This window comes from Pristiophorus japonicus, chromosome 8 (genome assembly GCF_044704955.1).
Source record: "Pristiophorus japonicus isolate sPriJap1 chromosome 8, sPriJap1.hap1, whole genome shotgun sequence".
NCBI classification, from domain to species: Eukaryota; Metazoa; Chordata; class Chondrichthyes; family Pristiophoridae; genus Pristiophorus; species Pristiophorus japonicus.
In genome coordinates this window covers 36,981,583-37,007,477 of record NC_091984.1, presented here as the reverse complement: position 1 = coordinate 37,007,477, position 25,895 = coordinate 36,981,583, and the positions used below count along the sequence as shown (strand labels likewise).

The following is a 25,895-nucleotide window of genomic DNA, read 5'->3' as shown; positions in this document are numbered from 1 at the left end:
ATAACACAATGTCATGTTGATGGGAAGGGGGCAAAGGGAAGCATTAGTATCATCAAGGGAGTGGTAGCATAGTGGCAATGTTACTAGTAATCCAGAGCCCTGGACTAATGATCCAGAGACGCAAGTTCAAATCCCAACCAGGCAGCTGGGGAATTTAAATCCAATTAAATAAATCTGGAATAAAAGGCTAGTATCAGCAATAATGACCATGAAACTACCGGTTCACTAATATCCTTTAGGGAAGGAAATCTGCCGTCCTTGCCTGGTCTAGCCTATATGTGACTCCAGACCCACAGCATTGTGGTTGACTCTTAACTGCCCTCTGAAATTGACTTGCAAACCACTCAAGGGCAATTAGGGATGGGCAATAAATGCTGGCTAGCAATGCCCACATCTCATGAGCAAATATTTTTTTTTAATTAGTAGGGCAGGATGATTGGGCTCACCACCGTGGGGAGACAGTGCACTGTGACCATCAGGAAAGCTACAGTAAGGCAACAGAACCATTGGGCATAAATTGTCCTGGTCCAGTAAATCAGAATCAATCAGGAAGCCACATCAGCTTGTGTAGAATATCAATGGAAGTATTATGAATTCCATCAGTACTAGGCAGACTAAAGTAAACTCATATTTTTTAAAAGGTAGCTTGCAAAAAAGGTAGTATGGTAAAGTCTAGTAAAGGTCTTCCTTTCTATTTAGCAGTTGCTATTTCAATTCCATAACCCAGAGATACTAGGATAAAAATCCTGTCCCTATAGTTAGAGAACATTAACATATATTAGAGAACGTGTAACTTATAGGATTTTACAATAGGTGGTGTATAGTGGAAAAAGTTAACAATGGCAATAGTATTTTGGAGTTGAATTGATGGAAACACTGTTTTGGCATTGTGTTGCAATCTAGAATCGTGGTTAACAATTCTGTAATACAAATAAGGTCTATAAACTAACAGACATTAGCTTGTACTAATCTTAGAACTCTGATGGTGTCCCAGTCGAGTTATTCTTTTGTATATAGATGGGCTGAAAATAGTTATCAAAGCAGCCGTTATAGTTGATTCGTTCCTGTTCTTATCTGTCTTACCATTCAGGTTTTCCACATTCCACTCCAATCGTCCCATTTTACTGTTAGTAATGAAAGCATCTACGTTTTGGAATTTAAATTGCATTTCCATCGTGTGGTGAAAATATGGACCAGTGAAAAAAGGCTTTCTTTCAGTTTGTCCTGAGGATATTTACTATCTCACCTAGTTCATGGAATTACCCAACACTGTTTAAAAATAAATGACAGGAGTTATTGTAGTGCAATGCACTGTGAGGATGTTCACTAACTTCTGTATATTATGAGGATAGATACTGTGTTAATTAGGTCGCATTATGGTATCAGTGTGGTGCACTGCAAGGAAATGCCTACAACTTATTTTCATTTAAAGGTTGTATTAGCATCACAGGAAAACAAAAATACATTAAGTTTCAATGATATGGGTCGTACTGAGACAGTAGTAACTGCATTGTTTCAATTGCATGACTTGTACATAGAAAGCATAGGTGACAATTCTGCTACCTTGCATTAAACTGTTGTTGTCCTTACCTCCGAGTAGGAGAAGGTGGGCGGACCTGCACCAGGATAAAGCCCATGCTCTGTAGGTACTGGATGTACTGCTGCATGAATGCATTGGAGATCTCTCCCAGCCACTGCTCCTCTTTCACTTTAAAAGGCATTGTTTCCACAGAATCACAGCTGTGACTCCGGTCTCTCCCTGATGCTGTTGAGTCATTAGAACGATGGCGCTTCTGTGGAGAGGGGGTTCACAAATCTCAGAAAATGTGAAGGCAAGAAAAGATCATTGCAGTTCATCTCTGAATTAAAATAGACATAAACAATTGGGAAAGAAAAAAACTTGCATTTATATACTGCCTTTCTCAACCTCAATATGTGACAAAGCACGGCACAGCCAATGAAGTACTTTTGAAGTGCAGTAACTGTTGGAATACAGGGGAAATCAACAGTCAATTTGCGCACAGTAAGTCCCACAAACAGCAATGAGATTAATGACCAAATAATCTGTTTTAATGATATTGGTTCAGGATAAATATTGGCCAGGAAGCCAGGAGAATTCTCTTGCTTTTTTTCAAATAGTGCCATTGGATCTTATGTCCACCTGAGACAGCAGGCAGGGCCTCGGTTAACCATCTGATCTGAAGTACAGCACCTCCGACAATGCATTACCCCATCAGTACTGCTCTGAACCATTAGCCTAGATTATCTACTGAAGTCTCTAGAATGAGGATTGAACCTTCGACCTTCTGACTTAGAGACGAGAGTGCTAGCACTGAGCTAAGTCTGACACCCAAATTGTACAACTCCACATTTCTCTGCATTGAACTGCATCTGCCACATATCTGCTCACTCCACTAACTAGTCTATATCTTCCCTCTAATTTAATATCAACAAACATAAATGCAATTTTTATTGTGCCTATGTCCAAATCAGTCATATAAATGGAAAATGGAAGTATTCCCAGTAGGAATAGACTACCTAAATCCAGCCAATCCAGAAATCATCCATTACCCCTATTTTCTGCTTTCTGCACCCTCAGCAACTCTATCTATGCAGCTACATTCTCTTCAATACCACCTACCTTAATTTTTGCAACAGGTCTCTTATGTGGCACCTTATCAAAAACCTTCAGAAAATCTACATTTCACAAGTAATTCATTGGTTGTACAGCACTTTGGGATTCCCCAAGGATATGAAAAGCTCAATATGAATTGAAGTTCTTTATTTATTTTCTTCAACTATGTACACTGAATTTCCCTAAAAAAAAATCAAGCAAACACAACCTGCCTTTATAAATTCATGGTAACTATCCCTGATTGATCCATGTGCCTTTCTAAATGTTCAGTAATTTCATCCTGTATTATTCAATCTACACGTTTTACCACAAACCAGGTAAGAAAAGTTATAACTTAACTTATCCATTTCCTCATTTTGAACAGGGGTACAACTTTTGCCACCTTCTTTAGCATAATACCTGTTCAAAGATCCAAAGAAAGCTCGATCCTGATTTGAAACCTTTCTATTTAAGTTACTTTACCTCAAAAATACATATCAAATGTAGACAGAAACTAATTTTATTTGAGCTTGTTCCTTCTGATTCATCTGAACATTTAAAAGAAAAACATTGATTTTCATTAAACCATTGAGCATTGATAATGACTATTTTCTCAAAGTAATCACCGAAACCGAAAATACAGGCGTGTTATCCAATTACTGTAACATTATGATTATACTATATATTTCAAAACATCAAACAGGACACAGAAAAGTACATTAGCCAAACATCAATAGTGCTGTAACAGTAGAAGGCTAAATAATAGAAACTATGAAGGAGTGAGATATACTCAGCAATAATTTAATGAGGGAAAAGTCAAAATCAATTTAGTAGGGGATGGTCAGCCTCAACAAACTTTCTTGGATTTATTGAGGATGTTACAAATAAAGTAAATGATTGAACGTTGTTTATTTTGGCTTCCATAACACTTTAATAAGGCCTCAGAGAAGAGCCCACTAATTAGATTAAAATTCATATAGAACCTAAAACTGGATAAGAAATCAATTTAAAAAAATAAATGAGAGAAATGTTTAGTTGTACTGTGAGGTGGGTGGGGATAAGAGACAGAAACTGAATGAATAGCTTCTTTCCAATCTGCATGAACCAATGTAACCCCGCTATTTAAGAAAGGAGGGAAGAGAGAAAATGGGGAAATACAGACCAGTTAAGCCTGACATCAGTAGTAGGGAAAATGCTAGAATCTATTCATAAGGATGTGGTAACAAGGCACTTCGAAAATAATAAGAGGACTGGGCAGTCAATGTGGATTTATGAAAGAGAAATCATGTTCGAGTTTTTTAAGGTTACAACTAGCAGAATAGATAAGGGGGGACCAGTGGATATGGTGTATTTAGATTTTCAGAAGGCATTCGATAAGGTGCCACATAAGAGGTTATTATACAAAATTAGAGCTCATGGGATTGGGGGTAATCTACTTGCATGAATTGAGGATTGGCTAATGGACAGAAAACAGAGAGCAGGAATAAACGGGTCATTTTCAGGTTGGCAGACTGTAACTAGTGGGGTACTGCAAGGATCAGTGCTTGGGCCCCAGCTATTCACAATCTATGTCAATGATTTGGATGAGGGGACTAAATGTAATATATCCAAGTTTTCTGACGATACAAAGCTAGATGGGAATGTAAGTTGTGTGGAGGATGCAAAGTGACTTCAAGGGGATATAGACAGGCTAAGTGAGTGGGCAAGAGCATGGCAAATGGAATTATGGCCCCAAGTTTCCACATGATTTGCTCCTGATTTTTAGGAGTAACTGGTGTAGAACGGAGTATCTTAGAAATCGGAATTCTCGTCATTTAGTTTTCTCCAGTTCTAGTCCGTTAGAACAGTTTCACTTTGGAACAGAATTTTTTTTTCAAAAGGGGGCGTGTCCGGCCACTTACGCCTGTTTTCAAAGTTTCGTGAGTGAAAACTTACTCCAAACTAACTCAGAATGGAGTAAGTGAAGATTTTTGTACGCTCGAAAAAACCTTGTCTACACTTTAGAAAATCAGACGTAGGTTACAAATCAGGCGTAGGGAATGGTTGGGGGGGGGGGGTTTAAAGGGAAGTTTACAAACATTAAACACTTCAGTTTTACAAATAGAGCCATCATCAATAATAAATGATAAATACATCAATAAATCAACAAATAAATCAATCAAAACAAATTAATAAGAAATAATTTTTTTTTTAAATCAATAAATAAAACATTCTCTACTTACCGACTGCAGCACCGGGAGCCCTCCAACAGTGTGCTGGGGTGCTCCCACATCTCCCCCCCCCCCCCCAGTGTGTCTCTGTCAGTGTCTCTATCTCTCTGTCTGTCTGTGTGTGTCTCTCATTCTCTGTCTGTCAGTGTCTGTGTTTCTGACAGCGAGGGGAGGGAGGTAGAGGGAGAGAGGGGGGGGGTGCAGAGGGAGGGAAGGGGGAGGGATGGGGAGAAGGGGGAGGGATGGGGAGAAGGGGGGAGGGATGGGGAGAAGGGGGGAAAGGAGATGGGGGGGAGAAGGTGGGAGGGGAGAAAGGAGATGGGAGGGGGGAAAGGAGATGGGGGTGGGGGAAAGGAGATGGGGGTGGGGGAAGGAGATGGGGGTGGGGGAAGGAGATGGGGGTGGGGGAAGGAGATGGGGGTGGGGGAAGGAGATGGGGGTGGGGGAAGGAGATGGGGGTGGGGGAAGGAGATGGGGGTGGGGGAAGGAGATGGGGGTGGGGGAAGGAGATGGGGGTGGGGGAAGGAGATGGGGGTGGGGGAAGGAGATGGGGGTGGGGGAAGGAGATGGGGGTGGGGGAAGGAGATGGGGGTGGGGGAAGGAGATGGGGGTGGGGGAAGGAGATGGGGGTGGGGGAAGGAGATGGGGGTGGGGGAAGGAGATGGGGGTGGGGGAAGGAGATGGGGGTGGGGGAAGGAGATGGGGGTGGGGGAAGGAGATGGGGGTGGGGGAAGGAGATGGGGGTGGGGGAAGGAGATGGGGGTGGGGGAAGGAGATGGGGGTGGGGGAAGGAGATGGGGGTGGGGGAAGGAGATGGGGGTGGGGGAAGGAGATGGGGGTGGGGGAAGGAGATGGGGGTGGGGGAAGGAGATGGGGGTGGGGGAAGGAGATGGGGGTGGGGGAAGGAGATGGGGGTGGGGGAAGGAGATGGGGGTGGGGGAAGGAGATGGGGGTGGGGGAAGGAGATGGGGGTGGGGGAAGGAGATGGGGGTGGGGGAAGGAGATGGGGGTGGGGGAAGGAGATGGGGGTGGGGGAAGGAGATGGGGGTGGGGGAAGGAGATGGGGGTGGGGGAAGGAGATGGGGGTGGGGGAAGGAGATGGGGGTGGGGGAAGGAGATGGGGGTGGGGGAAGGAGATGGGGGTGGGGGAAGGAGATGGGGGTGGGGGAAGGAGATGGGGGTGGGGGAAGGAGATGGGGGTGGGGGAAGGAGATGGGGGTGGGGGAAGGAGATGGGGGTGGGGGAAGGAGACGGGGGGGGGGGTGGGGAAGGAGAAGGGGGAGGGAGGCTGAACGGGCCGGGCCCGAGACTTCGGGCAGTGCCCGTCCCCAGCACCAGATTTACAGGTAAGTGGCGTTGGGTCGGGTCGATGGGGGGGGGGGGGGGGGTGGGAGGGAGGTCGATTCGGGTTGGGGGGAGGGAGAGGGAGGTCAGGTCGGGGGGGAGGGAAGTCAGGTCGGGGGGGAGTGAGGTCAGGTCGGATCCAGTCCAGGGTCGGGGGGGGGGAGCAGGAGTTGAGTCGGGTCCAGTCCGGGGGGGGTCAGGTCCGTTCCGGAGGTGGGGGGGAGCGTGAGTCGGGTCGGGTCCGGTGGGGGGGGCGGGGGCGCGGGAGTCGGATCGGTGTCGGGGTCGGGGTCGGAAGCGGGAGTCGGTGTCCGGTCCGGGGAGTCAGGTCGGTTCCGGAGGTGGGGAGGGGGGGGGGGGGGGGGGGGAGGGGGAAGAGCGGGAGTCGGGTCGGTGTCGGGTCCAGTCCGGAGGCGGGAAGCGGGAGTCGAGTCGGGTCGGGAGGAAGCAGGAGCTGGGTGTGGGAGGCAGCCTGATCCACGCAGCCCCAGTGAGTCCATTCGGCCAGGGCTAGGGACTGCGTGCTTTGGGCCCCTCCCACACAGTTTTGGGCGCCTGGAGCTACTGCACTTGCGCGCCCACTGTAGCGCGCATGTGCAGAGGTCCCGGCACTGTTTTCCGCGCAGGGACCTGGCTCCGCCCCCTACAGCTCCTGCTGCGCCGCGCCAAGGGCCAGAGGACCTACAGGGAGGTGGAGAATCTGTAGGTTTTTTTTAGGCGCACTTTGTGGTGCGAAAAATGGGCGTCCAGGTCAGGACTGCGCCGTTCTAGGCGCGGCTCGAAACTTGGGCCCATAATGTGGAGAAATGTGAAGTTATCCACTTTGGTAGGAAAAATAGAAAAAGTTTATTTTTTAAATGATGAGTGATTTGGAAATGTTGGTGTTCAGAGGGACCTGGGAGTTCTTGTACATGAATCACTGAAAGTTAACAGCAAGCAATTAAGAAAGCAAATGTTATGTTGGCCTTTATTACAAGAGGATTTGAGTAGAAGAGTAAAGACGTCTTACTGCAATTATATAGGGCCCTGGTGAGACCACACCTGGAGTATTGTGTACAATTTTGGTCTCCTTACTCAAAGAAAAGTATAGAGGGAGTGCAATGAAGGTTCACCAGACTGATTCCTGTGATGGGGGGATTGTCCTATGAGGAGAGATTGAGTAGACTAGGCCTACATTCTCTAGAGTTAAGAAAAATGAGAGGTGATCTCATTGAAACATGCAACATTCTTACAGGGCTTGACAGGGTAGATGCAGAGAGGTAGTTTCCTCTGGCTGAGGAGTCAGGAACCAGGGGTCACAGTCTCAGAATAAGGGGTCGGCCATTTAGGACTAAGATGATGAGAAACCTCTTCACTCAGAGGGTTGTGAATCTTGAATTCTCTACCCAATAGGGCTGTGGAAGCTCAGTTATTGAGTATATTCAAGACAGACATCGATAGATTTTTGGATAATAAGGGAATAAAGGGATATGGCAATATTGTAGGAAAGTTGAGTTGAGGTAGAAGAACAGCTATGATCTTATTGAATGGTGGAGCAGGTTCGAGGGGCCAAATGACCTACTCCTGCTCATATGTTCTTATGAAGTACCATAGGGAACAGAGTTTGGGATATTATTGGTTCTTACCTACATAAGCATCCTGGATGCAAAAAAAAACTGTTGTAACATAGGCAGTCAATTACACACAGCAAGCTCTCATAAACAGCAATGTGAAAATGGCCAGACAATCTGTTTTTGTTATGTTAATTGAGGGATAAATATTGGCCAGGGCACAGGAAATAATTTCTTTTAAAAAGTGCCATCATCTTGCCATGGAGTCTTTTACGTCCATCCGAGAGAGCATGCGGGGCCTCAATTTAAAAACATAATAAATAGGAGCAGTAGTAGGCCATTTGGCCCCTTGAGCCTGCTCCGCCATTCAATAGGATCATGGCTGATCTGATCATGGACTCCGTTCCACTTCCCTGCCCGCTCTCCATAACCCTTTATTCCCTTATCGCTCAAAAATCTGTCTATTTCCGTCTTAAATATATTCAATGACCCAGCCTCCACAGCTCTATGGGGCAGAGAATTTCACAATTTACAACCCTCATAGAAGAAATTCCTCATCTCAGTTTTAAATGGGCAGCCCCGTTATTCTGAGACTATGCCCCCTAGTTTTAGTTTCCCTATGAGTGGAAATATTCTCTCTGCATCCAACTTGTCCAGCCCTCTCATTATCTTATATGTTTCGATAAGATCACCTCTCATTCTTCTGAACTCCAATGAGTATAGACCCAACCTACTCAACCTATCTTCATAAGTCAACCCCCTAATCTCCGGAATCAACCTAGTGAAGCTTCCCTGAATCGCCTACAATGCAAGCATATCCTTTCTTAAATACGGAGACTAAAACTGCACATAGTACTCCAGGTGTGGCCTCACCAATACCCTGTACAGTTGTAGCAGGACTTCCCTGCTTTTATACTCTATCCCCCTTGCAATAAAGGCCAACATTCCATTTGCCTTCCTGATTACGTGCTGTACCTGCATAATAGCTTTTTATGTTTCATGCACAAGGACCCCCTTCTGAAGCATTTAGAAATTTTTCTCCATAATCTGCTTTTCTATTTTTGCTGCCAAAGTGGATAACCTCACATTTTCCTACATTATACTCCATCTGTCAAATATTTGTCCACTAACTTAGCCTGTCTAAATCCCTTTGCAGATTTTTTGTGTCCTCCTCACAATCTGCTTTCCCACCCATCTTTGTATCATCAGCAAACTTGGCTACATTACACTCCATCCTTCATCCAAGTCATTAATATAGATTGTAAATAGTTGAGGCCCCTACACCTTGATGAACATCTTGATCTTCTGAGCCAATATCGTTTCTCACTAACACACTGATCTCATCCTTTATTAACAGAGCTACCCCACCTCCTTTTCCTTTCTGTCTGTCCTTCTGAATTGTCAAATACTTAGTTCCCAGCCTTGGTCGCCTTGCAACCACGTCTCTGTAATGGCTATCAGATCATACCCATTTGTATCTATTTGTGCTGCCAACACATCTATTTTGTTATGAATGCTGCGTGCATTCAGATAAAGAGCTTTTAATTTTGTTTTATTACCCTTTTTTCCTGCTTTGACCCCACTTTCTGATTCACTTTTATGTTTATACATTCTGTCCCTTCCTGTCATGCTCTGGTTTTCATTTCCCCCAGTGCTACCCTGCTCTATTGCCTTCTCCTTATTCTTTGACTTTTTACATTTTTGCTCATTTAGTTTAAAGCCCTCTCTTTAGCCCCAGTTATTTGATTCGCCAGGACCCAAGTCCCAGCACGGTCTATGTGGAGCCCGTCCCAATAGAACCCCAGTACTGGTGCCAGTGTCCAACGAACCAAAACCCATTTCTCCCACACCAGTCTTTGAGCCACGTGATCTTATTTACCCTATGCAAATTTGCTCGTGGCTCAGGTAGAAATCCAGAGATTATTACCTTTGTGGTTCTGCTTTTTACTTTGGCCCCTACCTGCTCATACTCCCTCCACAGAACCTCTTTCTTCAACCTACCTATGTCGTTGGTACCTACGTGGACCACGACAATTGGATCTTTCCCCTCCCACTCCAAGTTCCTCTCCAGCCCTGAGGAGGTGTCCTTAACCCTGGCACTGGACAGGCCACACAGCCTTTGGGACTTGCGCTCTTGGCTGCAGAGAACCTTATCTATCCCCCTAACTATACTGTCCCCTTTCACTACAACATTTCTTTTTACTGCCCCCACTTGAATGGCCCCCTGTACCATGGTGCTGTGGTCAGTTTGCTCATCCTCCCTGCAGTCCTTGCTCTCATCCACACAGGGAGTAAGAGCCCTGCACTGGAGTGTCAGCCTAGATTTCTGTGCTCAAGTCTCCAGAGTGGGACTTAAACCCACAACCTTCTGACTCAGAGGCAAGAGTGCTATCCACTGAATCACGGCTGACACATGGATAAGACTAACATGTCCCAACTGTGGTAAACCTTTGTATTCATCAAGGTAAGCGATATTAGGACAGGAGAATGGAACACTTTTCCATTCCAGGTACACTGAGTCAACAAAAAGCAGGACAAATCCAATCTGGCCAATTACCGCCCCATCAGTCTACTCTCAATCTTCAGCAAAGTGATGGAAGGCGTCGTCGACAGTGCCATCAAGTGGCACTTACTCACCAATAAGTTGCTCGTGGATGCTCAGTTTGGGTTCTGCCAGCACCACTCGGTTCCAGACCTCATTACAGTCTTGGTCCAAACATGGACAAAACTCCTGAGGTGAGGTGAGAGTCACTGCCCTTGACATCAAGGCAACATTTGAATGACTGTGGCATCAAGGAGCTCTAGTAAAATCGAAGTCAGTGGGAATCGGGGAAACTGTCCACTGGTTGGAGTCATACCTAGCACAAAGGAAGATGGCTGTGGTTGTTTGAAGGCTAATCATCTCAGCTCCAGGACATCGCTGCAGGAGTTCCTCAGAACAGTGTCCTAGACCCAACCATCTTCAGCTACTTCATCAATGACCTTCCCTTCATCATAAGGTCAGAAGTGGAGATTGCAGTGTTCAGTTCCATTCACAACTCCTCAGATAATGAAGCAGTTCATGCCCGCATACATCAGGTGGCAAGTAACATTCGCAGCACACAAGTGCCAGGCATTGACTATCTCCAACAAGAGAGAGTCTGACCACTGCCCCTTGACATTCCAATGCCATTACCATCGTCAAATCCTCCACCATCAACATCCTGGGGGGTCACCATTGACCAGAAATCTAAATGGACCAGCCAGATAAATACCATGACGACAAGAGCAGGTCAGAGGCTGGTTATTCTGCAGCGAGTGTCTCACCTCCTGACTCCCCAAAGCATTCCCACCATCTACAAAGCACAACTCTCCACTTGCCTGGATGAGTACATCTCTAACAACACCCAAGAAGCTCGACACCATCCAGAACAAAGTAGCCTGCTTGTTTGGCACCCATCCACCACCTTAAACATTCACTCCCTCCACCACTGACGCACCGTGGCTGTAATGTGTACCATCTATGGAATACACTGCAGCAATTCGCCAGGGCTTCTTCAACAGTTCCTTCAAAACCCGCGACCTTTACCACCTAGAAGGTCAAGGGCAACAGGCACATGGGAACACCATCACCTGCAAGTTCCCTTCTAAGTCACACACCCTCCTAACTTGGAAATATATCTCTGTTTCTTCATAGTCACTGGGTCAAAATCCTGGAACTCCCTCCCTAACAGCACTATGGGAGTACCTTCGCCACACGGACTGCAGCGGTTCATGAAGCCAGCTCAACACCACCTTCGGGATGGGCAATAAGTGCTGGTCTTGCCAGCGAAGCCCACATCCCAGGAACGAGTAAGAAAAAAATATATGCTTTAACCCCAAATCCAGGAGAGTAAGCCCTAACTTACTCAACAGTGTGACAATTCCACTTCCCACATCAGCTATCCATGGGCCTAAGTTAGAATGCCAAATTAAGGACACTTACAGTCAGTAGATAGGAGAAGCATTCATCACATCAGTCTGGGCAGATTTAAAATAAGGTGTTATGCAGTACCCTGTGCGATAGCTTTCAGAGTAGGGAACAAAGAGGAGTATTACTGTGGGGGGTGGAGGCAGGGATGGTCACACCATATGAGCTTTAGATGACCGAATATTTTTTTCAGGAAATTTCTCAAAGGGGACTCTGCCATTAATTGTATTTGTTTGTAAAGATTGGATGAATGAGGAATAATTAAAGAAATATTTAGAATCTCTGAAGCATTTCTAAATTCACAGCAAATTGATGAAGTTCAATTTGATTCTCCTGCAGTCCTCAATAAGAATTAGCAATACAGGATAGGTTAAACTGACACTGGTCTCTTGGCTCGAGAGCACCAGGATCTGTTTATTTTAGATAGAACTTATGAATTGGCAGATGCTCACTCGCTCTCTGCAGTGCTCTTGAGGCTCATGTTTTGCTTCAACGAACTGATGATTTCCAACAGATTGTGACTTGTTCGTAGGCATGACGTGACTGACCTTTTGTGCACAATTAGCTCGTTTACCCCGACAAGGTCAGTTAAAAAAAAAATACAATACAGCACATTGTGTGCCACCGCCGTCTCCTCTCCAACCCCCCCCACCCTCCCCCCCCCCCCATGCCAACATTCACTATCCCATTCCAATTTTTCCTGTATCGTTCCTAAAACTTCTCGCTCAATCCTTCAGATTCGTCTTTGCTCCACATCCTTTATTTATTCTGTTACCTTGCACTGCCTCCCTGAATCCGATTCCTTTTCTGACCTCCCGTCCACTTCTGTTCTTACATAAGGAACATAAGAATTAGGAACAGGAGTAGGCCATCTAGCCCCTCAAGCCTGCTCTGCCATTCAACAAGATCATGGCTGATCTGGCCGTTGGCTCAGCTCCACTTACCCGCCCGCTCCCCGTAACCCTTAATTTCCTTATTGGTTAAAAATCTATCCATCTGTGATTTAAATACAATCAATGAGCTAGCCTCAACTGCTTCCTTGGGCAGAGAATTCCACAGATTCACAACCCTCTGAGAGAAGAAATTCCTTCTCAACTCGGTTTTAAATTGGCTCCCCCGTATTTTGAGGCTATGCCCCCTAGTTCTAGTCTCCCCGACCAGTGGAGACAACCTCTCTGCCTCTATCTTGTCTATCCCTTTCATGATTTTAAATGTTTCTATAAGATCACCCCTCATCCTTCTGAACTCCAACGAGTAAAGACCCAGTCTACTCAATCTATCGTCATAAGGTAATCCCTTCATCTCCGGAATCAGCCTAGTGAATCGTCTCTGTACCCCCTCCAAAGCTAGTATATCCTTCCTTAAGTAAGGTGACCAAAACTGCACGCAGTACTCCAGGTGCGGCCTCACCAATACCCCGTACAGTTGCAGCAGGACCTCCCTGCTTTTGTACTCCATCCCTCTCGCAATGAAGCTGTATTTTCCCACTTTCCATTCATTTGAGACCAAATTTGAACGGGTCACTAGCTCTGATTACAAATGTGCTAAATGGCACGGCTCCTGTTGAAACCACATACATCACCAACCTACCTTTCCCTCAGATCCAACCTGCTGCTCTGCCTGGATTTGCAGTCTGAAATTGGGATCAAACAGCAGTGGGGTGGCACAGTAGTGAACAAGACGTGAAGACTGTTTCAGAGTGTCCAGGTCACCAACCTAAACCAGAAAACACATTGAAAGGTTCAGAGCTTAATTGCTTATGACCAGAAAATGTACAGGGAGGCACTATACCATCAGTGTGATTTTATTTAACTAGCATGCCTTTTACTATTGTATCACAGACAAATGAAACCATAAAAGTACCAGTCACAACACTTTTAACTAATAGCTTGCCCAAGTGCTGCTATATTAAATCTTATAAAAGGTGGGTTTTAAAGTCCATATAACAAAGAGAACAATAAGATACTTCCCTCGGTGTGCCAGAATGTTACTTACTGTGATGGGCATGTTGGACTGGGCAGAACGTTGCTGCCATGTCACAAATAGGTTCTCAATTTTCATCTGTTTCTCCATCTCTGAAAGAGAAACAATCAGGTCACAGCTTTGGCTTAATACACAAGAAAATGTACTGCTTGTAGCATCCTGTACAGAACTCATTCACAAATGACACAGCTCAGCTGAATAGTGCAGCAGTCGCTCACATATCAGCAATACCCATGCACTACCCAACTCAGAAGTACCGCATAAAATTGTAACATAATGTGCACCTTGGTGCCACTGACAGCTTCGTGAAATTAAATTTACAAAACCAACCATATGAAGATTGCAGTGAATCAGGACATTAGATTACCTACCTTATGAACAGGGTCTCTCTTATGAGCAGCCCAATCTACCTCAAAATGTCTGCACTTGCTAAACATTGCTCTGAGTATTACCCAAAAAGAAGCTCTGTTGAGCTAAATGTGTATATAAAGATAGACATGAAAGATTACATCTGATAAAAGCTCCCAATATAGACCCACTGTGACAATTGAGAGTAATTTACTCTCTTCACTGAACCTGAAAAAATGGCAAGTGCATTCCAGGATCAGAAGCAGGGTGCCACAGACTTTGCAAAGTTTGCAAAAAAAATAAAAGATTTCACAAAAACCCTTGCAAATGACACACGACTCGGGTAACAGCAAGGGAAAACAATGTTTCAGCAACTTCTTTTCTGGCGTGCTGACAACAGAGAGACTATTGTGAATGACTTGAGGAAATGAAGTGACAAAGAATGAAATGTTACATATATAAGCACACGCACACACTTATCATTCAGACATACACAGAAACAAACAGGAGTGACAGTCATGCCCTTGGGTGACAGAAAACTTTTAAAGCAATATTGCTTCAACACCTTCTAGGGTTCAACAACTATTCATTGTATGAAAATTTGAATTGCCAAGGAGGAATTATTTTTATTTACATGAAAAAGCACAACTTGGTTGCTTGCAGGATATCAAGTCAGTCTCACTCAGAAACAAAATGTGCCTCTCTTAATTCCCCACATGTAGAACAGCTGTGTAATATACTCAATATGTTAAATTGATTGCAGACCAGCTGCAAGCACAAGCATAATGGAACATGCAAGTTGCATTAATGAGCAATATAGGACAAATAAGTGTTCTCCATGTCTCTCTCACCTCTCCGCTCCAGGTTTTTGATTTCTCGGAACTGTGTGCCGTGACGGGAGACCGGGTCAGACAGCCCCACGTCATGTGACTGCCGCATTGCTTTAGGCACAGTGATGTCACGCAGTGCCTCATCAAACGGGACAATCTCCGGCGGGAAGTGAAGAGGTTGAAGACTCCGGTTTGTTGAGCTCAGCCGTCCCTGTTCCTTGCTTGGTGGTGGGGTTGGGCTCTTGATCAGTGAATCAGCTTCCAATGTGGATTGAAGGAATGGATTCGCTTCCTGTGGGGACAGAGGGCTGATGAGGAACAGAAGAGAAATGGTTCCGGTCTCAGACTGAGAATTACACTTCAGTAGAAATTACTAATGCACATCGTCTTTTACAATGTGGGTATGTAATTTCTGCTCAACTGTAATTGTAAAGCCAACAGGTGATCAGAAATGATTCTAATTCATTGAAAGCTTCGTTAGACCTAATAGTGTTAAAACTAATAGAACTAATGTGCCAACCCCAGCCAGGTGTGTAAGTTAATGGGAGCAGAGTTCAGTCAATTCTTGGCCAAGCCCTTCAATGGATCACTTCAAACCAGCAAACCCCTCCGCTTCAGTGAGAAGAGGACTGAACCAGTCTGGCTCACAGATTGGTAGCAACCTACATCTTTCCGCGGGAGTTGGCAGCAAGAGCCAGCAGTGGAATCTTGATGAGAGAGAGACACAAACAATAAAATAAATATTACAAAAAGAAAAACTCCTAAAATTATTATACTTGTGTTTTTCACAGCCAGACCACTTCATTACCTTTTTAAGCACTCAGATATCATCTGTTATGAAATTTTATTCTTTGAAAATTACAACCTATAGCAAATTTTGTGGGTCCAAGATTACCCTTCGTAGTGCAAATAGGAAAAGTTTAATTGGACATCTTAGGAAAAAATGTCTGTTACTGAAAGGCCAAGGGTGAATATTAAATGCAAGGACAAATGTTAGTACATAACTTGAAGATTACAATTGTTTTATGATACAAGACTCTTGCTTTAGGTATCACTCTTGTTCCACCTATATCAAGGTTGTGTAAATCAATACCACTTATCAGTGTTCAGATTCTTAATACAAACCAGCAGTAATACACATGTTATTTATTGAATGGTTGCTTGAACACCGACCAGAGGATTGCCCTACATTTTAACCCTTATGCTTCACTTTGTACATGATCTGGGTTGGAACAAATTGAAAGCAAATTTATCTCCGGGGATGCCCAGCACTATGATGTGAACTTGCTTGTGAACACTACTTGCCGCAGGGTGATCTTAAGAGTTTCTGATTGCAGTTCAAACCAGAAAATGTGCATTAGGTACTTTGCAACATAGTCACACAAAATACCCTCGGAGATTTTCTGACAAAAATTAGCAGCAAGTTTTTGATTTTATTCACAGAATCCACTGACACATGAAGATATTCAGCTTCCAACAGCTCTTTTAATTGTAACTTTTAATATTCAGCATTTAGCATTCACATGACATTTAGGGGCCAAAATGACCCCTTTTTTTTTTTAAACAGAACAAAGAGGTAGCCATGGGTCGGTAATGACTCTCCGCCTAGTCAGTGCGGAGCAAAGACCTTTTTTGAAATTGCCCGACCTGGGTTTTCCAGTAGTAATCGCTCAATTTCGGCCCCTGAAAATTATGTGTATATTGCCCTCGTGGAAACCCAACCCCCCCCCCGCCCGACGACCCCCTTTCCGTCCCACATGGAAAATATCCCCCCGCGTGAGAGCCGCCGGTCAGTGCCATTGCCAGCTTTCCCCTCCAGGAAGCTGTGTGTGCCTGGGCAACGCGTCTGCCCTTAAAGGGAAGGACGCACTGCCGTGGACGCCATGTTATTTTATTTGCCGGCCAACGGCCAGGTCGGGCCGACAATGATGCCTCTTGGGTGCCAGGCCAATGGCCCGGATGAAACCTTCTCTGGTGGACCAGTGGACCGAGTTTGCTGTAAAAGTATGTTGAGTTTGCAGCGGCCTTCCCCTTTAACTGAAGGGAGGGACATTGTGACGTGACGGCACGATGCGGCACATCCGCGTCGCACTGACATCATTAGCGGTGTTGATGACTGAAAAGTGTTTTCGAAGTGCTGAGCCATGGAGCGGAGAAAAACTTCAACGGTCAGTAAGTGCGTCCCATTTGGGGCGGAGCTCAATTTTGGCCCCTTAAAATCATATGTATATTGCACATGCCAAAAGCTGCAGTAAAACTTTCCAGATAGCAAATAGGAGTCAAATTAACCAATTTCGCAGGGCATAGCCTAAAAATATACAATCCCATCGTGGCTTTGGACGATTTTCAGGCCTTCAGGACAGTCACCTAAAAGAGGCGTTAGGCCCCTTCCATATGTTAATCAGGGGCTGAAGACCTTTTTAGGACTTCTTAGGGAAATTGGGCCTTCCCTGAATGGAGCAGGTTTTTCTGGCATAGAAACATAGAAACATAGAAAATAGGTGCAGGAGCAGGCCATTCAGCCCTTCTAGCCTGCACCGCCATTCAATGAGTTCATGGCTGAACATGAAACTTCAGTACCCCCTTCCTGCTTTCTCGCCATAACCCTTGATCCCCCGAGTAGTAAGGACTTCATCTAACTCCCTTTTGAATATATTTAGTGAATTGGCCTCAACTACTTTCTGTGGTAGAGAATTCCACAGGTTCACCACTCTCTGGGTGAAGAAGTTTCTCCTCATCTCGGTCCTAAATGGCTTACCCCTTATCCTCAGACTGTGACCCCTGGTTCTGGACTTCCCCAACATTGGGAACATTCTTTCTGCATCTAACCTGTCTAAACCCGTCAGAATTTTAAACGTTTCTATGAGGTCCCCTCTCATTCTTCTGAACTCCAGTGAATACAAGCCCAATTGATCCAATCTTTCTTGATAGGTCAGTCCCGCCATCCCGGGAATCAGTCTGGTGAACCTTCGCTGCACTCCCTCAATAGCAAGAATGTCCTTCCTCAAGTTAGGAGACCAAAACTGTACACAATACTCCAGGTGTGGCCTCACCAAGGCCCTGTACAACTGTAGCAACACCTCCCTGCCCCTGTATTCAAATCCCCTCGCTATGAAGGCCAACATGCCATTTGCTTTCTTAACCGCCTGCTGTACCTGCATGCCAACCTTCAATGACTGATGTACCATGACACCCAGGTCTCGTTGCACCTTCCCTTTTCCTAATCTGTCACCATTCAGATAATAGTCTGTCTCTCTGTTTTTACCATCAAAGTGGATAACCTCACATTTATCCACATTATACTTCATCTGCCATGCATTTGCCCACTCACCTAACCTATCCAAGTCACTCTGCAGCCTAATAGCATCCTCCTCGCAGCTCACACTGCCACCCAACTTAGTATCATCCGCAAATTTGGAGATACTGCATTTAATCCCCTCGTCTAAATCATTAATGTACAATGTAAACAGCTGGGGCCCCAGCACAGAACCTTGCGGCACTCCACTAGTCACTGCCTGCCATTCTGAAAAGTACCCGTTTACTCCTACTCTTTGCTTCCTGTCTGACAACCAGTTCTCAATCCACGTCAGCACACTACCCCCAATCCCATGTGCTTTAACTTTGCACATTAATCTCTTGTGTGGGACCTTGTCGAAAGCCTTCTGAAAGTCCAAATATACCACATCAACTGGTTCTCCTTTGTCCACTTTACTGGAAACATCCTCAAAAAATTCCAGAAGATTTGTCAAGCATGATTTCCCTTTCACAAATCCATGCTGACTTGGACCTATCATGTCACCATTTTCCAGATGCACTGCTATGACATCCTTAATAATTGATTCCATCATTTTACCCACTACTGAGGTCAGGCTGACCGGTCTATAATTCCCTGTTTTCTCTCTCCCTCCTTTTTTAAAAAGTGGGGTTACATTGGCTACCCTCCACTCCATAGGAACTGATCCAGAGTCAATGGAATGTTGGAAAATGACTGTCAATGCATCCGCTATTTCCAAGGCCACCTCCTTAAGTACTCTAGGATGCAGGCCATCAGGCCCTGGGGATTTATCTGCCTTCAATCCCATCAATTTCCCCAACACAATTTCCCGACTAATAAAGATTTCCCTCAGTTCCTCTTCCTTACTAGACCCTCTGACCCCTTTTATATCCGGAAGGTTGTTTGTATCCTCCTTAGTGAATACCGAACCAAAGTACTTGTTCAATTGATCCGCCATTTCTTTGTTCCCCGTTATGACTTCCCCTGATTCTGACTGCAGGGGACCTACGTTTGTCTTCACCAACCTTTTTCTCTTTACATACCTATAGAAACTTTTGCAATCCGCCTTAATGTTCCCTGCAAGCTTCTTCTCGTACTCCATTTTCCCTGTCCTAATCAAACCCTTTGTCCTCCTCTGCTGAGTTCTAAATTTCTCCCAGTCCCCAGGTTCGCTGCTATTTCTGGCCAATTTGTATGCCACTTCCTTGGCTTTAATACTATCCCTGATTTCCCTTGATAGCCACGGTTGAGCCACCTTCCCCTTTTTATTTTTACGCCAGACAGGAATGTACAATTGTTGTACTTCATCCATGCGGTCTCTAAATGTCTGCCATTGCCCATCCACAGTCAACCCCCTAAGTATCATTCGCCAATCTATCCTAGCCAATTCTCGCCTCATACCTTCAAAGTTACCCTTCTTTAAGTTCTGTAGCCGAGCAGGAGGCTGCCATCAAAAGGTTATGTTAATTTATTTTAAAGTTTGATGTGGAGCCAGGAGGAGCAGCCTGCGATCGGCCCTCTTCCCATTCTCTATCTTCCTCCACCCAGCACTTACCTGAAGGCCGCTGACAGCGAGCCAAGTGGCCCGCCATTGATCAATGGGACAGCTGCCTCTTGAGGAGCAGCAGGAGCCAGCAGTTCACTTAAATTATTGAAATGAGGCCCGGGGCCCAATTTCCAGTGAACCTCTGGCCTCCCAGTTGGGGTGCGCGCTGCCTACGTGCCATTGGTTCTGCGCTCATAACCATTTTCTACCCGTTCACATTCTAGATCAGGACTATATATCCTCTATCATCCACACCTGATAGAGTAGAGTGAACCCTAGCCTAGGGCACATTGATGGTTTGTGCAAACAGTTCAATCGGGTGAACTAAAAAAATTGCGAAATCTACCTGTATATTTGTCACAGCCTAAGAGACCTCCAAGCACAGACCTTATACAGGCCTTGCACACCCAGGAACTACGAAACTATTCAAACAGTCTGGTCAAAGTGCACACACCCTATCAGATCAAAACCTCAGTGTTTACTTCCACTGTCCCCTACTCCCAATGTGCAATCCAGCAAATGTGTTACTTCACAAATGTTAAGGTCCATATCCAGAGACGGACACTATAATATAAATATTCGTCACTTACAGTTGTACAGATTTTGTGTGAATGATTTGCAAGATGTATTGTATTTCTGAGTCAAGTGTCAGCTGAGGCTCAGTGGATAGCACTCTCACCTCTGAGTCAGAAGGTTGTGAATTCAAGTCCCAATCCAGAGTATAAAAATCTAGGTTGACCCTCCAGTGCAGTGCTGAGGGAGGTGCTGTTTTTTGGATGAAACATTAAACTGAGGCTCCGTCTGCTCTCTCTCGGGGGATGTAAAAGGTCACATGGCACTATGTCGAAGACTAGCAGGGGAGTTATCCCCAGTACCATGGCCAATATTTATCCCTCAATCGACATAACAAAAACAGATTATCTGGTCATTATCACATTGCTGTTTGTGGGAGCTTGCTTGTGCGCAAATGGCTCCTGTGTTTCTTACATTACAACAGTGACTATACTCCAAAAGTACTTCACTAGCTGCAAAGAGCTTTGGGATGTCTGGTGGTTGTGAAAGGTATAAATGCAATCTTTCTTTCTTTCAAGTCACTAGTTAGTGGGTTTGCATTTTAAATACAAGACTTTTGGGGCTAGTTTACATTTTTTAATTTCTGGGCACTTGAGAACCCAAGCAGCAGCCATACACTGCTTTGGTGCAGTCAGCATAGTTCTCCATTGTTATTGTGGATGAGCAGGATCTACAATTTCCTTCATTTTTGAGGTAACACTTCAAGTAGTCAGAGAAGTTGCACCTCCAGGAGCATCAGAAACTCTGAAACCCACAGTTCTCTCAGCCAGTAAGCGGCCAGGACTAGTTTGCCCTTCTCCTGAACATGGCAAGTAGGATGGGAAGAACTTAAAGAATTGTTTGTGTTAAAAGAGATCCTTCTACAATATGTGGAAACCCTGGGTATTAGAACAGATGAGAGATTTTTTTTTGAAAGGGAGGTGCTTCCTGTCCTCATCGACTATCTGCTTCTGCTCTGGAATTTGCAACAGCCACATGTGCCCATTATGTTCAGAATTTCTGCTATCTATTTCTTTGTCCTTTTACTAATGACTCTCAGGATTGGCAGGCTGAGAAATTGTTTAGCAGGAGATACCAGAGGCACTCAGTGAAACTTTCAGTGGCTGGCAAAGTTTCCTGTAGTTTGCACAGAATTAAAGCTGGCATATAACTGCTCGCAGAGTATGAAATAAGACAGCCAAAGAATTATCCTTAAGGAAGAACCGCAGCAGGATTCTGACATGAAATTCTGGTACTAATCAGTTAGCTGAGCGTAGTTACAATTTAGCAGGGATCAGTGCATTGCAATCCGCCTCATCCTTTGGCTGTCATTGCTGCGAGACATCTTCATTGTGGAATATGAAAAATATGAGAAATTTGGGCTCCCCAGAGCCTTTCTCATACTAGGACTTGGTATTCAGTTGGATTCTTGCTGGATAAGAGGTCAGTTCACACAAATAATGTGGAATGAATAAGGGGATTAAGGGGTTATGGGGAGCGGGCGGGGAAGTGGAGCTGAGTCCATGATCAGATCAGCCATGATCTTATTGAATGGCGGAGCAGGCTTGAGGGGCCGTCTGGCCTACTCCTGCTCCTATTTCTTATGTTCTTATTACATGTCATTGATGAATTGGCTAACCGTAGAGAATGAAAATGTTGTGGCTTTAGGTGAAAAAAAAGGTCTCTTTGTGTCTGTATGATAAAAATTATACAAGTCTGCCAAAAGGATATGATGTACAGAATGCCGTAGACTGGCAAGGTCACAATCACGGTCCTGGTTATTGTTCAGCCTGTGTCCCTGATATGCAACGACATTTCTGAACAGGTGGTCACTATGGCAAGGATTCTGCCCATTTATCCATTAACGTTCAGAGACCGTCCCTAATGTATGCCGACAGCACCGAACAGCTGGTTGCCATGACAAGTTACTGTCACGTTGATCAATGCTTGGGGTGCCTATGCACAGCAATGGCTGTTATCAGCATGCTCAGTTGCCCTGCCACCCCCTTCAGGGAAAGTACCTGCAGAATTCTGAACAATTTTATAAAGCAACACAGTTCCTTTGTACAACAGATTATTAAATTAATATCAAAATTGCATGCTTCAAAAGGCATGCCATCTGTTCCAACACATTATGTCTCACAGTTCAGAGGAATTTACTGTAACTTGAGAGCCTTGATGCAAATTACCTAATAGTCATGTTTTAATTCCCCTCCGCCCCCCCCCCAACAATATTTTACAGATATATTTAATGAAACAAATTTGAGTTAGTAAGTTTCAGTTACTTTTCCATATCTAAGGCAGAAACTAGATGAAAAGGAGAACTAAGTAGGAGATGGGAGTTTTACACAATGCGCCAATCCAGAACACATAACTTACATGTGCTCAGCCACATGAATGACAATGTTATAAAATTTATCTGGTTTTCAACATTGGGCGTTCCAAAGACAGGTGCAGGTCCAGTCCTATGCAGAACAGAACATACCTTAATGGCTGTAATCCCAGCACTTCACTGGAACCCAACCTTACACCATCTTCTCCCATATGGTGCCGGTGTGGTATTTCATAGAATGGTTACAGCACAGAAGTAGGCCATTTGGCCCATTGAGCCTGTGCTGGCAAATTCCCGCCCTTTTCCCTACAATTTTTTTTCCTTCAGGTACTTATCGAATTCTCTCTTGAAAGCCATGATTGAATCTGCCTCCACCACCCTTTCAGGTAGTGCATTCCAGATCCTAACCACCCGCTGCATAAAAGTTTTTGCTCATGTCGCCTTTGGTTCTTTTGCCAATCACCTCAAATCTGTGTCCTCAGGTTCTCAACCCTCCCACCAATGGGAACAGTTTCTCTCTATCTACTCTGCCTCGACCCCTCCTGATTTTAAATACCTCGATCAGATTTCCTCTCAACCGTCTCTGCTCCATGGAGAACAATCCCAGCTTCTCTAATCTATCCACATAACTAAAGTTCCTCATCCCTGGAACCATTCTCGTAAATCTTTTCTGCACCCTCTCTAAGGCCTTCACATCCTTCCTAAAGTGCGGTGCCCAGAATTGGACAAAATACTGCAGTTGAGGCCGAACCAGTGTTTTATAAAAGGTTCCTCTTAACTTCCTTGCTTTTGTAAATACCACAAACATAGTGAAGGAGGAGATACTGGATGGGATAAAAATTGATAAAGAGGAGGTACTAGAAAAGCTGGCTGCACTTAAAGTAGATAAGTCACCAGGACCGGAAGGGATGCATCCAAGGAGACTGAAGGAAGAGACTGCGGAGGTACTGGCCATAATCTTCCAATCCTCCTTAGAAACGGGGGTGGTGCCAGAGGACTAGAGAATTGGAAATGTTACACCCTTGTTCAAAAAATGGTGTAAAAATAAACCCAGCAACTACACACCAGTCAATTTAACCTCAGTAGTGGGAAAGCTGTTAGGAACAATAATCAGGGACAAAATTAACAGTTACTTGGACAAGTGTGGATTCATTAAGGAAAGCCAGCATGGATTTGTTAAAGGCAAATCGTGTTTAACCAACTTGATCGAGTTTTTTGATGAGGTAACAGAGAGGGTTGATGAGGACAATGCAGTTGACGTGGTGTACATGGATTTCCAAAAAGCGTTCAACAAAGTGCCACATAATAGACTTGGCAGCAAAATTGAAGCCTATAGAATAAAAGGGACAGTGGTAGCATGAACACGAAATTGGCTAAGTGACAGGAAACAGAGAGTAGTGGTGAATGGTTGTTTTTCGGACTGGAGGAAGATACACAGTGGTGTTCACCAGGGGTTGGTTCTCGGACCACTACTTTTCTTTACATTAATGACTTGGATGTGGGTGTACAGGGTACAATTTCAAAATTTGCAGATGACACAAAACTTGGAAGTATAGTGAACAGTGAGGAGTGTTGATGTCCAACCCATCCAGCCTGTACAGGTCCTATCTCCCCCCTAACCGCTCCCAATGTCTGAGGAATCTAAAGCCCTCCCTCCTGCACCATCTCTCCAGGCACGCACTCATCTGCTCTATCTTATTTCTATACTCACTAGTTTGTGGCATCAGGAGTAATCCGGAGATTACTACCTTTGAGGTCCTGCTTTTTAACCTCTTTCCTAGCTCCCTAAAATCTGCCTGCAGGACCTCATCCCGCTTTCTACTTTTGTCATTGATACAGATATGGACCACGACTTCTGGCTGTTCACCCGCCCCCCCTCAGAATGTTCTGACAGTCCCCCCTTTATTTCTTCTGCCTCTTCGAGCGAGTGTGCCAAATTAATGTCAATCAGTGCTGAATTTGAGGCACTTTTGTGCTGTAAGCTATTGTTGCTGAAAACCGGTCAGAGTCACTCAAAGATTTGAAATAAGTGTCATATTCATGCCTCAGCTTGGCTCAGTTGGTTGCAGTCTCAGTCGGTTGCAGTCTCAGTCATGCCCCACTACAGACTTAAACATGTAATTCAGACTTATGCTTCTATGCAGTGCTGAGGCAATGCTGCATTAGAAACATAGAAACATAGAAAATAGGTGCAGGAGCAGGCCATTCAGCCCTTCTAGCCTGCACCGCCATTCAATGAGTTCATGGCTGAACATGAAACTTCAGTACCCCCTTCCTGCTTTCTCGCCATAACCCTTGATCCCCCGAGTAGTAAGGACTTCATCTAACTCCCTTTTGAATATATTTAGTGAATTGGCCTCAACTACTTTCTGTGGTAGAGAATTCCACAGGTTCACCACTCTCTGGGTGAAGAAGTTTCTCCTCATCTCGGTCCTAAATGGCTTACCCCTTATCCTCAGACTGTGACCCCTGGTTCTGGACTTCCCCAACATTGGGAACATTCTTTCTGCATCTAACCTGTCTAAACCCGTCAGAATTTTAAACGTTTCTATGAGGTCCCCTCTCATTCTTCTGAACTCCAGTGAATACAAGCCCAATTGATCCAATCTTTCTTGATAGGTCATTCCCGCCATCCCGGGAATCAGTCTGGTGAACCTTCGCTGCACTCCCTCAATAGCAAGAATGTCCTTCCTCAAGTTAGGAGACCAAAACTGTACACAATACTCCAGGTGTGGCCTCACCAAGGCCCTGTACAACTGTAGCAACACCTCCCTGCCCCTGTATTCAAATCCCCTTGCTATGAAGGCCAACATGCCATTTGCTTTCTTAACCGCCTGCTGTACCTGAATGCCAACCTTCAATGACTGATGTACCATGACACCCAGGTCTCGTTGCACCTTCCCTTTTCCTAATCTGTCACCATTCAGATAATAGTCTGTCTCTCTGTTTTTACCACCAAAGTGGATAACCTCACATTTATCCACATTATACTTCATCTGCCATGCATTTGCCCACTCACCTAACCTATCCAAGTCACTCTGCAGCCTAATAGCATCCTCCTCGCAGCTCACACTGCCACCCAACTTAGTATCATCCGCAAATTTGGAGATACTGCATTTAATCCCCTCGTCTAAATCATTAATGTACAATGTAAACAGCTGGGGCCCCAGCACAGAACCTTGCGGCACTCCACTAGTCACTGCCTGCCATTCTGAAAAGTACCCGTTTACTCCTACTCTTTGCTTCCTGTCTGACAACCAGTTCTCAATCCACGTCAGCACACTACCCCCAATCCCATGTGCTTTAACTTTGCACATTAATCTCTTGTGTGGGACCTTGTCGAAAGCCTTCTGAAAGTCCAAA

At 44.9% G+C, this 25,895-nt stretch overlaps 1 protein-coding gene across 1 annotated transcript in view; it reads right to left on the bottom strand.

The window, feature by feature from the left end:
* The window catches only part of szt2 (SZT2 subunit of KICSTOR complex), a 259,721-nt gene that overhangs the window by 55,970 nt on the left and 177,856 nt on the right, over window positions 1-25,895 (bottom strand). The window contains exons 60-63 of the mRNA XM_070886683.1: window positions 14,850-15,120; window positions 13,663-13,742; window positions 13,258-13,383; window positions 1,591-1,793 (exon numbers count right to left, since the gene is read on the bottom strand). Coding sequence (XP_070742784.1) covers window positions 1,591-1,793; window positions 13,258-13,383; window positions 13,663-13,742; window positions 14,850-15,120 — 680 coding nt within the window. The remainder of the gene's footprint in view (window positions 1-1,590; window positions 1,794-13,257; window positions 13,384-13,662; window positions 13,743-14,849; window positions 15,121-25,895) is intronic.